The sequence below is a fragment of the Myodes glareolus genome, chromosome 11, assembly GCF_982192425.1.
Source record: "Myodes glareolus chromosome 11, mMyoGla1.1, whole genome shotgun sequence".
NCBI lineage: Eukaryota > Metazoa > Chordata > Mammalia > Rodentia > Cricetidae > Myodes > Myodes glareolus.
Window position 1 is genome coordinate 13235907 of NC_142036.1, and position 15681 is coordinate 13251587.

The following is a 15681-nucleotide window of genomic DNA, read 5'->3' on the forward strand; positions in this document are numbered from 1 at the left end:
TTACTTTCCACAGGTAGATTTGAATCTGAAATATCCATTATTTCCTTCTTCTAAACCAAAAGAACTAACCAAGTATACTTGGTTATCATTTGTGAAAAAAAAAATGTCTTTAAACAATTATATCTTGGCAAAAGTTAACTTGCACTTCTAAGTCCAAAGTAATTCTTCTGTAGATAAATTTGTGTGCTCTCAAGCTACAAAGTTCTCAGCCACCCATCTGCATATTTCATCTGGAGTCAGCTCCATTCCTGGTTCCATCTCTCATCAACCCTTTTCATAGACAATTGAGTTCTATGATTTTCTGCTTGTGATTTGTTGATGTTTTTGCTAACAAAGGCTCCCGGAGTCACATCAACTCTCTGTTGTTGATGATGAAGAGCCTGCTGTCTTGTGTGTGAGCTAGGGAACTGTCATTCAGAGACAAACACTTTCTGAGTCCTGACTGATGAGGTAGGCTCTAGCTCCTTACTTCCCTTCCCCTGTGGTTTATATTAGCAATGCATGGAGGAAAGTCCTGCAAGCTCTTGTTCCCTATGGTGATCTATACCTCAAGGCACATGGTTCCCAATGATCCTGTCTGCCCTCTTTTCCACTTCTTGTCATGATTCAGCTTCCCTCACTTATATTTTATTGTTGATAATATAACCCTTAAGACTAGTTGCAGAATATTTTGTAGTATGAAGTTTAGTTAACAGCTAAACTTCTGATCCCTTACCAATGCAATTATCAAACTTAGGAATCTGGGTTCTTCTGCATTACATCCTAAAAAGAGAAACAGAAAATATCCAAGAAAGATAGACTGTCAAAAAATTAGAGATACTAAAGCTTGTCCCCAGATATGGTGTTCCCAAGTGAAAAGGTGAATAGATTGATATAAGTGAAGTGGGAACCAAATCATCTCTGGGATCTCCTCTCATATAAACACAAAAATTACACATACTAATTCAGTTCTATTGAATCTCTGTCTGCTTTTATGCCAAAACCAGGGTGTGTTTAATACTGTAGCTCTGTAGCAGTAGAGTTTGAAGTCAGGAATTGTGTTACCTCCAGAAGTTCCTTTATCGTACAGGATTGTTTTGACTATCCTGACTTTTTTGCTTTTTCACATGAAGTTGAGTACTTTTCTTTTGAGTTCCATGAAAAATTTTGCTGGGATTTATATAGGCATTGCATTGATTCTGTAGATGACTTTTGGTAAGATTGCCATTTTTTACTTTGTTAATTCTACCTACCCAGGAACATGGGAGATCTTTCCATTTTCTAGTGTTTTCTTCAAGTTCTTTCTTCAAAGAGTTGTAATTCTTTGCATACATGTCTTCCACTAGTTTATTTAGTTACTCCAAGATATTTGGGCTATTGTGAAGAGTGATGTTACTCTGATTTCTTTCTCAGTCTTTTTATTATCTGAGTAAAGGGGGGCTACTGATTCTTTTGAGTTAATCTTGCATCCTGGTACATTACTGAAAGTGCTTAAGTGTTGTAGAAGTTCCTTCCTAGAATTTTTGAGGTTGCATTTGTAAACTGTTATATCAGCAAATAGTTAGAGTTTTATTTCTTCTTTTCTGATTTGGATTATTTGATCTACTTTTGTTGTCTTATTGCTCTAGCTAAGACCTCCAGAACTATATTGAATAGGTATGGAGACAGTGGACAATCTTGTCTTGTTCATGATTTCAGTGGAACCATTGTGAGTTTCTCTCCATTTAGACTGATGTTGGTTGTTGGCTTGTTGTATAATTGCCTTTATGTTTAGATGTCTTTTTCCCTGTTCTCTCCAAGACCTTAATCATGAAGGGATGTTGTGCTTTCTGAAAGCCTTTTTCAGCATCTAATGAGATGATCATGTGGTTTCTATTTTAAAGTTTTTTTATGTGGGAGATTCCATTGACAGATTTTAATATATTGAGCCATCCTTGCATCTCTGGGATGATGATGACTTGATCACAGTGGATGATTACATGCAGTCTATAGATTGCTTTCTGTAGGATTGCCATTTTTATTATGTTAATACTAATATGCAAGATCATGATAAATCTTTCCATTTTCTGGTATCTTCTTTAACTTTGCTTTCAAAAATTTAAAATTCTTGTCAAATTGTCTTTCACTTCTTTACTATTATTAATTCATGATATTTTATCTAATTTGATGATATTCTAAAGCTGAAGTCTCTCTGATTTTTATCTCAGCTTCTTTATCATTTATACATAGATGAGTTACTAATTTTTTGAGTTGATATTGTATATTGTCAATATTACTAAAGGTATTTATCAGTTGCAGTAGTTCCCTGGTAGAGTTTTTGGGGTTCTTAAGGAAAACATATGTAGATTCATGAGGAAAGGGTAAATTACAATATTGCCTGACATAATTGGGAACATAGTGGTGGGGGGAAAGAGAGGGTGGAAGAGGAAAAGTAAGAGAGAACAGAAAGGGAGAAACTTGAGGAAACAAGATAGTTGAGATGGAGGAGAGACAGAGATGAGAGCAATGAAAGAGATATTTTGATTGAGGTAGTCATTATGAGGCTAGTATGAAAACTGGCACTAGAGAAATTCTGAAAATTCCACAAGATGAGCCCAGTTAAGACCCTAAGCAATAGAAGATTTGGTGCCCAAACTGGCCATGATTGTAATCAGACTGATGAATATCTTAAATATCAACATAGAACATTCATCTAGCAACTAAAGGATACAGAGACAGAGGCCCAACGTAAAGCACTGGGCTGAGCTCCCAAAGTCCAGCTGAACAGTGATAGGAGTGAGAGTATGAGCAAAGAGGTTAAGACCATGATGGGTCCACCTACTGAAACATTTAACCTGTGCTAATGGGAGCTAAAGATCTCCAGCAAGACAAGGAAGGAACTGCATAGGTCCAAACTGGTCCCTCTGAATGGGAGTGGCAGTTGTATGGTTAGAGCAGAGTACGGGGTCAGTGACAGTGGCACCAGGATTTATCCCTACTCCTTTCATTGGCTATTTGTGAAACTATTCTCTTTGGATAGATACCCTGCACAGTCTAGATATAATAGGGAAGGCCTTGGACCTTTCCCAAATCAATGTGTCATATCTTCTTCTCGCAGTTGATGGAAGTGGTTTGGGGGAATAGGTGGAAGGGATGGGAGGCAGGGAGAGAATTGAAACTGGGATTGGTATGTAAAATTAAAGAAGATAATTTGTTTTTTTAAAAAAAAAAGAAAAAGAAATTGATTATAGCTCATTGCAGTTAGCATTAATTATTAAAAATAGTTGCAAAATAAATCCAAGAACACATCAGAAAAAGCATCCACCAGGACCAGGTAGGCTTCATCCCAGATTTGCAGGGATGGTTCAACGTACAAAAACCTGTCAATGTAAACCATCATATAAACAAAATGGAAAAAAAAACAAAAGCATGATAATCTCATTATAGGCTGAAAAAGACTTTGATAAAATAAGATATTGCTTCATATTAAAGGTCTTGGAGAGATTAAGGATATACATAACATACCTAAACATAATAAAGGAAATATACAACAAGCCAACTGCCAGCATCAAACTAAACAGAGAGAAACTCAACCTGATACCACTGAAGGCAGGAACAAGACAAGGCTGTCCACTTTCTCCATATCTATTCATTATAGTACTTGCATTTCTAGCTAGAGCAATAAGACAACAAAATTACATCAAGGGGATACAAATCGGAAAGGAAGTAATATTCTCACTTTTTACTAAAGGTATGATATTTACATAATTGACCTCAAAATTCTACCAATTAACTAATACCAGTCATAAACACCTTCAGTGACGTAGCAGGATATGAAATTAACTCAAAAAATCAATAGCCCTACTTTAAACAGATGATAAACGGGCTGAGAAGTAAATCAGAGAAACATCACCCTTCAAAATAGCCAAAAATAGCATAAAATATTTTATAGTAATTCTAACCAAGCAAGTGGAAGGTCGGTATGACAAGAACTTTGAATCTTTGAAAAAAGAAATTGAAGAAGATAACAGAAAATAGAAACATCTCCTGTGCTCTTTGGTGGACAGACTTAAGATAACAAAAATGGCAATTGTACCAAAAACAATTTACAGATTCAATGCAATGCCCATCAAAATCCCAGCAAAACTCTTCACAGACCTTGAAAGAGCAAAATTCAACTTCGTATGATAAAGCAAAAAAATGCAGGAGAGTCAAAACATTCCTATAAAATAAAGAAACTTCTAGAGGTTATCACAATTCCTGACTTCAAACTCTACTACAGAGCTATGGTATTACAAAACACCCTGGTATAGGCATAAAAACAGACAGGAGGACCAATAGAACTGAATCTAAGACTCAGATATCAATCTACACAGCTATAAACACCTAATTTTTGAAAAGAATTAAAAAATACAAACTAGAAAATAGAAAGCATATTCAACATATGGTTGGCATAACAGGATATCAACATGTAGAAGAATGAGAACAGATCCATATCTATTGCCATACACAAAACTCAAGTCCAAATGGATCAAAGACCTCAACATAAAGTCAACCACACTGAACCTCATAGAAGAGAAAGTAGGAAGTACACTTGAACACATTGGCACAGGATACCACTTCGTAAATATAATTCCAGCAGCACAATGAGTATTGCCTGATATTGACATGGGAAAGGCAGATTGAGCATAAAAAGTGATCAAAGGGAGAACTTCAGGATGTAAAAAACCTAAGTGCTGTAAATACACATATGTTTCCATAGCAATCAATAAGAAGAAAACAGACAGAATAAAGAATGTATCATTTGCAAAATTTCTGGGGGCATATGACAGCACCTCTCAGAACACATTAAAATTCAGAAAAGTTTCAAGTGATCCTATCAGGATTCACGTCAGGAAGAAGCCATGTACAGCAGAGACAAAGGGACCGACAGAGCTAATATATAGATACACAGCTGTGTGTTGAGATTTTAAATTTCACATTGGTCCTAAAGATACATGACAATGTGGAAAGATAACATTTTCCATGCATATGGTGAAAAGGGAACTAAATACAACGTAGTGAATCCCTAACAAGGAAAATGTGTACACAGAGAGCTACATTAATGCTTCATTTTCTATAACTCTCACCTGTGTATATGATGTCTTATATCTGCCAGATCCAATTACAGAGTCTCTATTGCAGGAAGATATGCAAATAAGGTTTCTTTGTGCCCATAAAGCTGGGCCTGCCCTGACCCTGCAGCTCTGGCAGAGGAGAACAGTCCTGGATCCCAAATCCTCCCGTTCAGGGTTCAGCGCTGAACACAGGCCACGCATCATGGACTTAGGGCTCATACTAGTTTTCTCTGTCCTTATTTTAAAAGGTAATTCATATAGATGAGATACTGTGTGTTGTGTCGACATGAGAAAGAGAAAAAACATATTCTGTGTCAATTTTCTAACCAGAATTCTTTGTGTTTACAGGTGTTCAGTGTGAGGTGCAGTTGCTGGAGTCTGGAGGAGACTTAGTGCAGCCTGGAAAGTCCCTGAAACTCTCCTGTGCAGCCTCTGGATTCACCTTCAGTAATTATGACATGAGCTGGCTCCGCCAGACTCCAGGGAAGGGGCTGGAGTGGGTCGCATACATTAGTTATGGTGGTAGTAGCACCTACTATACCGACGCTGTGAAGGGTCGGTTCACAATCTCCAGAGACAATGCCAAGAGCACTCTGTACCTGGAAATGAGCAGTCTGAGATCTGAGGACACAGCCATGTATTACTGTGCAACAGACACAGTGAGTGAATGCTACTGTGAGCTCAGACAAAAATACATATGTGGGGAACACGGGACCAGCAGGGGGCGCTGAGAGCATTAGAGATCTAGGTCACAGAAGAGCCTGCTTAGAGAAGCTGTCTGCACTGCCTCTCCATACCCCTCTTAAGGATTTTCTCTACAGGTATAGAGTGTAGTAACCCTTGAATGTCCAAATGATTTCAAATTTCTGTTTCCAGTTGTATGTGTTTATTTATTATACTGTTTCTCCTTGTACGCTTTATCTCTCTCTGTCTCCCTATCTCTGTCTATATGTCATTCTTTCTCTCCCTCTCCCTCTTTCTCTCTCTCAATCTTTCTCTCTCACTCCTTTCCATGTACGTTTGTGGGAGGGGGAGTGTTAACATATGATGAATTTTTCTAACAATCTGTGCCATTTATTGTGAGACAAGTTCTATCACTGAGCCTGGTTCTTAATGACTAGATAGTCTAGTTGTCCACTGTGTCCCAGTGATTGTTCATTTTCCGCATTCCCTATTTGGTGCACTTGGTTGACTGCCACACCCATTTCTGTTTTTAATTATAGATTGTGAGTTCTGTGTTTATAACGCACTGAAGCTTTCTTTTTTTTAATTTTATAATTTAACAGCAGTAACAACAACAACAACAACAAAAAAAGAAGAAGCCACACGGTTTTAAAACATGGCTTTTGGGCCCTGCCGCCGGTGCAAACTCCAGTTATTTGTGTTTACTGAGGCTAGGATGCACTTGCTTTGTAATGAACATGCATGCACATAGACACGAATATACAGATATAGATCTACAGTTGAGAAACCATGTCTTCTTTATAAATACCACCAATTTAAATTTACACTACAAGCTTCTTTTTATTTATTCCGAGTTTAAACTTTTATGTTCCTTCTTTCATAGTGAGGACACAGAATTCAATATCTTAAACAGGCTCATTCATGCATCATATCTAGCAGGCTTTCAGAATTTTGTCTATGACTTGAATTTAGAATGTGCCTGACTTCTGCAATTTCAACCTCATACCCCACACATTCTCCAGCTGAATGACTATAGTGGAATTCTTCATTCTCCTCCATTCTTTCTTCTGTTACTTTTGACCCCGTCTTTTACCCCACCACACTCTTTTTTTTCCTGTCTCTTCTTTTGTCTGCCTGCCTGCCAGCTTTTTTTCACTGTCCCTCAGTCCCTCCATCCCTCCCCTCCTTCCTTTTTCCTTCCTATCTGTCTGTCTCCCATGGATATCCCCTATTCACCAACATAATACAATGACTTTGATGCCTCCATCTCAATTCCTATGTCCACTGCCCTCTTTCTGTTCCTATAATTAATTCTCCTCTCTCTTTCTCTTTTATTTCCATGATTTTATATTAATGCTTATTGTAGTTGTTCTTTCAAAAATTTCCTAAATATCTATTTATTTTCTTGAGTTTGGTTTTTTCCCCTTTGTGCCTTTTACATTGCACATAGATTTCTAAGTCTCCGTGTTACTCATTGAGGTGGGTCTCTAGCTTAAATTTTAAATCAAAGACTCAAAGAGACAGAAGAACTTTTTCATCTGGTGTCTTCCCATACCACATGAAAGCCTCTTTGATTAGTGTGTGTCTCTTTCCTGCCTAAGCTGTATCTAAGAAGATAGAGACAATTACTAAAAAAATTAGGTAGTCTATAAATAACCAACTCCTGACATTTTCTATAGAAGAAAAAAGGGAAACCATAAAAGCAAACAAGGATGAAGATAATTGTAAAGTTTGGTGTCTTCCACATTTATTTTTTATCCAAAGTAAGAAACTGATGTAGAAGTGCTTCTTAATTATTTATCTGGTTACATTATTTTCCTTTAAAACACAATGGCTGCATTAGTTAGAGTTTCCATTGCTGTGATAAGACACCATGACCTTGGAAACGAAAGGTTTTGTTTTGCTTATAGTTCCACAATACCGAGTTCTACAGAAGTCAGGGCAGGATCTCAAGGCTGGAGCAGACCATGGAGCTAAAAGCTATTTTTGCCGAAGTATTTTTTTTCCTTTTTTTTTGAAAGTAATTTTATTAAATTATAAAAGTTTCCATTTACGCCCCTCTTCCCAACACCCTCCCACCCCCCCTCCTCCTCCCTCTTTGTCCCTAAGGGCAGTCAGGGTTTCCTGACCTGTGGGAAGTTCAAGCTCCTCCCCCCTCCCTCCAGGTCCAGGAAGGTGAGTATCCAAACAGACTGGATCCCAAAAATCCACTATATGCAGAGGAAACTAGTCCCAGTGTCATTGTCAATGGCTTCTCAGAAAGACTCCAGGCCAGCCACATTCAGAGAATCCGGCCACATTCAGAGAATCTGGTTGGATCATGTGCTCGTTCAGTCGCAGTCCAACTGGCCTTGGTAAACTCTCATTAGATCCGACCCCTTGTATCGGTGGGTGATAGCATCCCTCGCAGTCCTTCGTCATTTTCTTCGTCCTTCTGCTCCTCATTTGGATCTTGGGGGGCTCAGTCCGGTGCTCCAATGTGGGTCTCCGTGTGTATCGCCATCCAACGCCAGATGAAGGATCTATGGTGATAAGCAAAATATTCATCAGTATGGTTATGGGCCAAGGCCGGTTCAGGCACCCTCTCCTCTGTCCAGAGAACAATCTGGGGATCTCTCCTTGGACCTGGGATCCCATATATAATCAAGTTTCCTGTAAACCCTAAAATGACTCACTCCCTTAGTTGAAATATATTCTTCCCTGATCCCATATTCATCCTTCCTCCCTTCCCCCAATCCCGGTCAACCAAGCTTTCTCCATTCCTCCCCTACTCCCTTCTCTCTAACCCTCTCCCCTTCCAACAACCCTCCCACCACCCCCATGCACCCAAGGTTACCTGGGACTCTTGACTATTTCCTACCTCCTGGCGGATAGCTAAATAATCTTCATCAGGTTCGTCTTCTTATTTAGCTTCTCTAGGATCACGAATAATAGGCTCAAAGACCTTTAATTATGGTTAGAATCCACTTATGAGTGAATACATACCGTGTTCCTCTTTTTGGGTCTGGCTTACCTCACTCAGTAAAGCGTTTTCTATGTCCATCCATTTGCATGCAAAATTCAAGATGTCATTACTTTTTACCGCTGAGTAAAACTCTAATGTGTATATGTCTTTAACCATTCTTCTATTGAGGGGCACCTAGGCTGTTTCCAGGTTCTGGCTATTACAAATAGTGCTGCTATGAACATAGTTGAACAAACGCTTTTGTAGTATGTTCGGGAATCTCTAGGGTATATTCGCAGGAGAGGAATTGCTGGGTCCTGAGGGAGGTTGACTCCCAGTTTCCTGAGAAACCGCCACACTGATTTCCACAGTGGCTGCACAAGTTTGAATTCCCACCAACAATGGATGAGTGTTCCCCTCATCCCACATTCTCTGCAGCATAGGCTATCATTGGTGTTTTTGACTTTAGCTATTCTGACAGGTGTAAGATGGTATCTCAAAGTGGTTTTGATTTGCATTTCCCTGATCGCTAAGGAGGTTGAGCATGACCTTAAGTGTCTTCTGGCCATTCGAAGTTCATCTGTTGTGAATTCTCTGTTCAGATCAGTACCCCATTTTTTAATTGGGTTAATTAGAGTTTTAGTGTCTAGTTTCTTGAGTTCTTTGTATATTCTGGAGATCAGACCTTTGTCTGATGAGGGGTTGGTGAAGATCTTCTCCCAGTCAGAAAGCAGCCTTTTTGTCTTACTGACAGTGTCCTTTGCTTTACAGAAGCTTCTCAGTTTCAGCAGGTCCCATTTATTCATTGTTTCTCTTATTGTCTGTGCTACTGGGGTCCTACTTAGGAAGTGGCCTCCTGTGCCTATATCTTGTAGACTACTTCCCACTTTCTCTTCTATCAGGTTCAAAGTGGAGAGATTGATGTTGATGTCTTTAATCCATTTGGACTTGAGTTTTGTGCATGGTGATAGATATGGATCATTCTTCTTCATTTTCATTCTTCTACAGGTTGACATCCAGTTATGCCAGCACCATTTGTTAAAGACGCTTTCCTTCTTCCATTGTATACCTTTAGCTCCCTTGTCAAAAATTAGGTGTTCATAGGTTTGAGGGTTAGTATCTGGGTCTTCTATTCGATTCCATAGGTCGACTTCTCTGTTCTTATGCAAATACCTGGCTGTTTTCAATACTGTAGCTCTGTAATAGAGTTTGAAGTCAGGGATAGTAATGCCTCCAGAAGTTCCTTTATTGTATAAGATTGTTTTGGCTATCCTGGGTTTTTTGTTTTTCCATATAAAGTTGATTATTGTTCTCTCAAGGTCTGTGAAGAAGTTTGATGGGATTTTGATGGGGATTGCATTGAATCTATAGATTGCTTTTGGTAGAATTGCCATTTTTACTATGTTGATTCTCCCAATCCAAGAGCAGGGGAGGTCTTTCCATTTTCTGGTATCCTCCTCAATTTCTCTTTTCAAAGGCTTAAAGTTCTTGTCAAATAGGTCTTTCACATCCTTGGTTAGAGTAACCCCAAGATATTTTATGCTATTTGTGGCTATCGTGAATGGTGATGTTTTTCTGATTTCCCTCTCCATTTCTTTATCCTTTGTGTATAGGAGTGCCACTGATTTTTTGGAGTTGATCTTGTATCTTGCCACGTTACTAAAGGTGTTTATCAGCTGTAGGAGTTCTATGGTAGAGTTTTTGGGGTCGCTTATGTACACTATCATATCGTCAGCAAATAACGAAAGTTTAACTTCCTCCTTTCCAATTCGAATCCCCTTGATCCCCTTATGTTGTCTTATTGCTATTGCTAGAACTTCAAGCACTATATTGAAGAGGTATGGAGAGAGTGGACAGCCTTGTCGTGTTCCTGATTTTAGTGGAAAGGCTTTGAGTTTCTCTCCATTCAATTTGATGTTAGCTGTCGGCTTGCTGTATATTGCTTTTATTATATTTAGGTATGATCCTTGTATCCCCAGTCTCTCCAACACCTTTATCATAAATGGGTGTTGAATTTTGTCAAACGCTTTTTCAGTATCCAATGAAATGATCATATGGTTTTTTTCTTTCAGTTTATTTATATGATGGATTACATTGATAGATTTGCGTATGTTGAACCATCCCTGCAACTCTGGGATGAAGCCTACTTGATCATAATGGATAATTTTTCTAATGTGTTCTTGGATTCGGTTTGCCAGTATTTTATTGAGAATTTTCGCATCGATGTTCATGAGTGAGACTGGCCTGTAATTCTCTTTCTTGGTTGTGTCTTTGTGTGGTTTTGGTATTAGGGTGACTGTAGCTTCATAAAAGGAGTTTGGCAGTGACTTTTCTTTTTCTATATTGTGGAATACATTAAGGAGTATAGGTATTAGCTCCTCCTGGAAGTTCTGGTAGAATTCTGCATTGAAACCATCTGATCCTGGGCTTTTTTTGGTAGGGAGATTTTTGATAACAGCTTCTAGTTCTTCACAACTAACAGGTCTATTTAGATTGTTCACCTGTTCTTGGTTCAACTTTGGTATATGGTACTTATCTAAAAAAATGTCCATTTCTTTTACATTTTCCAACTTTGTGGCATATAAACTTTCGTAGTAAGATCTAATGATTCTCTGAATTTCCTCTGTGTCTGTGGTTATGTCCCCCTTTTCATTTCTGATCCTATTAATTTGCAAGTTCTCTCTCTGCCGTTTGATTAGTTTGAATAGGGGTTTGTCAATCTTGTTAATTTTCTCCAAGAAGCAGTTTTTTGCTTCATTGATTCTTTGAATTGTTTTCTGTGTTTCTATTTTGTTGATTTCAGCCCTCAGTTTGATTATTTCCAGTCTTCTACTCCTCCTGGGTAAATCAGCTTCTTTTTTTTCTAGAGCTTTCAAGTGTGTTGTTAAGTCTCCAATGTGTGCTTTCTGCGTTTTCTTTAGGTGGGCACTTAGTGCTATGAACTTTCCTCTTAGCACTGCTTTCATTGTGTCCCATAGGTTTGAATATGTTGTGTCTTTGTTTTCATTATATTCAAGGAAGACTTTAATTTCTTTCTTTATTTCTTCCTTGACCCAGGGGTGATTTAGTAGTTGACTGTTCAACTTCCATGAGTTTGTTGGCTTCCTGGGGGTACCATTGTTGTTGAATTCTAATTTTAATCCATGGTGATCTGACAAGACACAGGTGGCTACTAATATTTTTTTGTATCTGTGGAAGTTTGCTTTGTTACCAAGTATGTGGTCAATTTTCGAGAAGGTTCCATGAGCTGCAAAGAAGAAGGTATATTCTTTCCTATTTGGGTGGAGTGTTCTATAGATGTCTGTTAAGTCCATTTGATTCAGTACCTCCAATAAATCTCTTATTTCTCTGTTTGGTTTCTGTCTGATTGACCTGTCCATTGGTGAGAGAGGAGTGTTGAAGTCTCCTACTATTAGTGTGTGTGGTTTGATGACTGCCTTGAGTTCTAGAAGAGTTTCTTTTACATATGTGGGTGCCTTTATATTAGGGGCATAGATATTCAAGACTGAGACTTCTTCCTGATGAATTGTTCCTGTTATGAGTATGAAATGTCCATCTCCATCTCTTCTGATTGATTTTAGTTTGAAGTCGATTTTGTTAGATATTAGAATGGCCACACCCGCTTGTTTCTTAGGTCCATTTGCTTGGAAAACCTTTTCCCACCCCTTTACTCTGAGTAGGTGTCTGTCTTTGTGGTTGAGGTGTGTTTCTTGTAGACAGCAGAATGTTGGATCCTGTTTTCGTATCCAATCTCTAAGTCTGTGCCTCTTTATAGGTGAGTTGAGTCCATTGATATTAAGTGATATTAATGACCAGTGATCGATGACTCCAGTCATTTTTTTGGGTAGTAGAGTGTATGTGTTTTCCTTCTTTGAGTTGTGCTTGTGAAGGGTCGCTAGATGTCTGAGTTAATGTAGGCAGTGTTGGGAATGTTGGATTCCTTGGGTTGTGATTTTCCTTCTAGCATTCTCTGTAAGGCTGGATTAGTAGCTACATATTGTTTAAATTTGTTTTTATCCTAGAATATTTTGTTTTCTCCGTTGATAGTGAACAATAGCTTGGCTGGGTAAAGTAGTCTGGGCTTGCATCTATTGTCTCTTAGTTTCTGCAGTACCTCTATCCAGGACCTTCTGGCTTTCATGGTTTCCATCGAGAAGTCTGGTGTAAGTCTGATAGGTTTACCTTTATAAGTTACTTGACCTTTTTCCTTTGCAGCTCTCAATATCCTTTCTTTAGTCTGAATGCTTTGTGTTTTGATTATTATATGACGAGGGGATGTTTTTTTCTGATCCAGTCTATTCGGTGTTCTGTATGCTTCTTGAACCTTCATAGGAATATCGTTCTTTAGGATGGGAAAGTTTTCTTCTATAATTTTGTTGAGTATATTTTCTGGACCTTTGAAATGCAATTCTTCTCCTTCTTCTACTCCTATTATTCTTAGATTTGGTTTTTTTATTGTATCCCACAGTTCCTGAATGTTTTGTGATGAGAATTTGTTGGATTTGCTGTTTTCTTTGGTCAGAGTGTTTAATTTCTCTATGGTGTCCTCAGAGTCTGAGATTCTTTCTTCTATCTCTTGTATTCTATTGGTTAAGCTTGTTTCTGAAGTCTCTGTTCGTTTACCCAGATTTTCCATAGCCAGCCGGCCCTCGGTTTGTGATTTCTTCATTGACTCCATTTCAGTTTTCAAATCTTGAACTGTTTCTATTACCTGTTTGATTGTTTTTTCTTGGTTTCCCAGAATTTCATTTACGGATTTACTCATTTCTTCAAACTTTTTGGTATATTTCTCTTCCATTTCTTTACTCATTTCCTCAATTTTTTTGTTATACTTTTCTTCCATTTCTTTACGGCAGATTTTCACCTCCTGTTTAAGTTCCTCTATTATTTTCATAAAGAAGCGCTTAGAGTCAATTTCTTCTATTTCTTCTGGAGTAGGGTGTTCAATTCTTCTAGGTTCGAGCTCCCTGGATTCTGGCGATGTCATGTTGCCTTTCAGGTTGTTGGAGGAATTCTTGCATTGGCCCCTGCCCATCTCCTCCACTCTGGATGAAACTCCTCAGCACTTTCTTGATAGAACTCCTCAGCACTCTCTGGGTAGGACTTCACAGTACTCTCTGGATAGAGCTCCTCAGCCCTCTCTGGGAAGAACTCCTTAGCAGTGCAACAGGGCTAGCTGGTCTTCCCAGGACCCGGGAGACAAAGGGCCCGCAGCAGTGGGGGGAGGGGTGGGGTCCCTTGGAACACTGAAGACCCTGCTGAAGAAGCTGAGGGGGGAAGGGCTGTGCTCCCTTCCCGGACAGGCAGGCAGGCTGCCCAGGCTAGCACCCACTCAGCTCTCTGGGAAGAGCGCCTCAGCAGTGCAACAGGGCTAGCTGGTCTTCCCAGGACCCAGGAGACAAAGGGTCCGCAGCAGTGGGGGGAGGGGAGGGGTCCCTTGGAACACCGAAGACCCTGCTGCAGAAGCTGGGGGGGGTCGTGCTCTCTTCCCGGGCAGGCAGGCTGCCCAGGTGAGCACCCACTCACCTCTCTGGGAAGAACTCCTAAGCAGTGCAACAGGGCTAGCTGGTTCCCAGGACCCGGGAACAGGGCTAGCTGGTTCCCAGGACCCGGGAGACAAAGGGCCCACAGCAGTGGGGGGAGGGGAGGGGTCCGCACTGAAGCTTTCTTGTGTGGCAAAAACTTTTTACAGCCCCATTATAGTTGCCTTTTAAAGTTAGGATGTACTTTTACTTGAACAAAATGCAAATCATTATACAGATCAAAATGATCCTGTACATTGACCAGCATAAGTTCACAAAGAAGCCAGAAAAGATTGCAAACCCCAGAAGATGAAGGCAGCTCAGAGCCACTTGTGAGTCTAGTGGACCCTGTGGTATCTGTTTATCTTCATGAGCACTACACTACCCACACAAAAACATATACCCCTAATTAAAACTTTGTATTTTTTAAAAAGTTCTCATTAAATGCTGTGATTTGGCACAATGGTCTAGTTCTTGTCTAATTTACATGAGATCTTGATTCAAATGGTAATATTCCAAAATATATTTATCATTTTTATTAAAAAATCCTGAGTTCGAAACATAAGTACTCCCCGTTAAAGGTTATAACAGGATTTCTATTATCCATGAGAACAGTTTAGATTTTCTTTCCAAGAAAAACTCCTTTCTCTCACATCTCTATGTTTTGAGCAGGAGGTTAACAGATAGCTCTGAGAACCCAGGGTTGAGAGGTGAGGTCCTCATGATCAAACCATGTTCTGCCCTCCATCTTCTTATTGGGTGCTTCACGTTGACCAGTGTAAGTGGGCATTAAAACTTTCATAAAGCTGACATTTTTAACAACCACAGAAATGGATCGTAAACCCAAAAGAATTAGTTGTCCGTAACCAATGATATGAGTGCATTTACTCAAGGAAAGAATGAGACCAAGTGTTATAGGAATGGAGAAGAAGGGATGCCTGTGCTGTGGAAATGGGAATGTGGTTCTACTAAGACATTATGAAAACTGTGGATGCCTCAAAGAATGACACAAGGCTATGTGGTCCTGCAATCTCACATCTGGATGAGAACAAAAATAAGCAAAGTTGGTATGGAAAATCAGGAAAGAAGGGAGGAGAGAAAGGAAGAAATGAGAGTAGGAGAGGACAGAGGATTAAAGAAGTGTAAGAACGAGGAGAGAGGGTAGTGGGAGAAATCAAAGAATTTACAGTACCTTATGAATGAGCACAGTGATTTGTTTCTAAGTAGAATAAGTGACACAGGTGAAAAAAGAATATTTTCAAATATTATATGATTTTTTCGCACTTCAGAAACACATTTATTTAATCACGCATGGATGTGACCCTCAGAATGACATGTCAGGGACTGTGTTCTAACTAAGCAAATCTACAAAAGACTGTGGCACCAAGCTCCAGAAACAGTTGAATGAGACACAGTGGATATTAGAAATGTGAGCATAAAAGCCTAGAAGTAATTA

General features: G+C 39.2%; 1 pseudogene and 1 gene segment (V, D, J or C); both read left to right on the top strand.

The window, feature by feature from the left end:
* The window catches only part of LOC148120425 (immunoglobulin heavy variable 3-23 pseudogene), a 445932-nt pseudogene that overhangs the window by 204032 nt on the left and 226219 nt on the right, over positions 1-15681 (top strand). The window lies entirely within an intron of this gene.
* On the top strand, positions 5189-5806 carry LOC148120429 (Ig heavy chain V region 345-like). The segment is given in 2 exon segments: positions 5189-5323; positions 5424-5806. Coding segments are annotated over 2 exon segments (429 nt in total).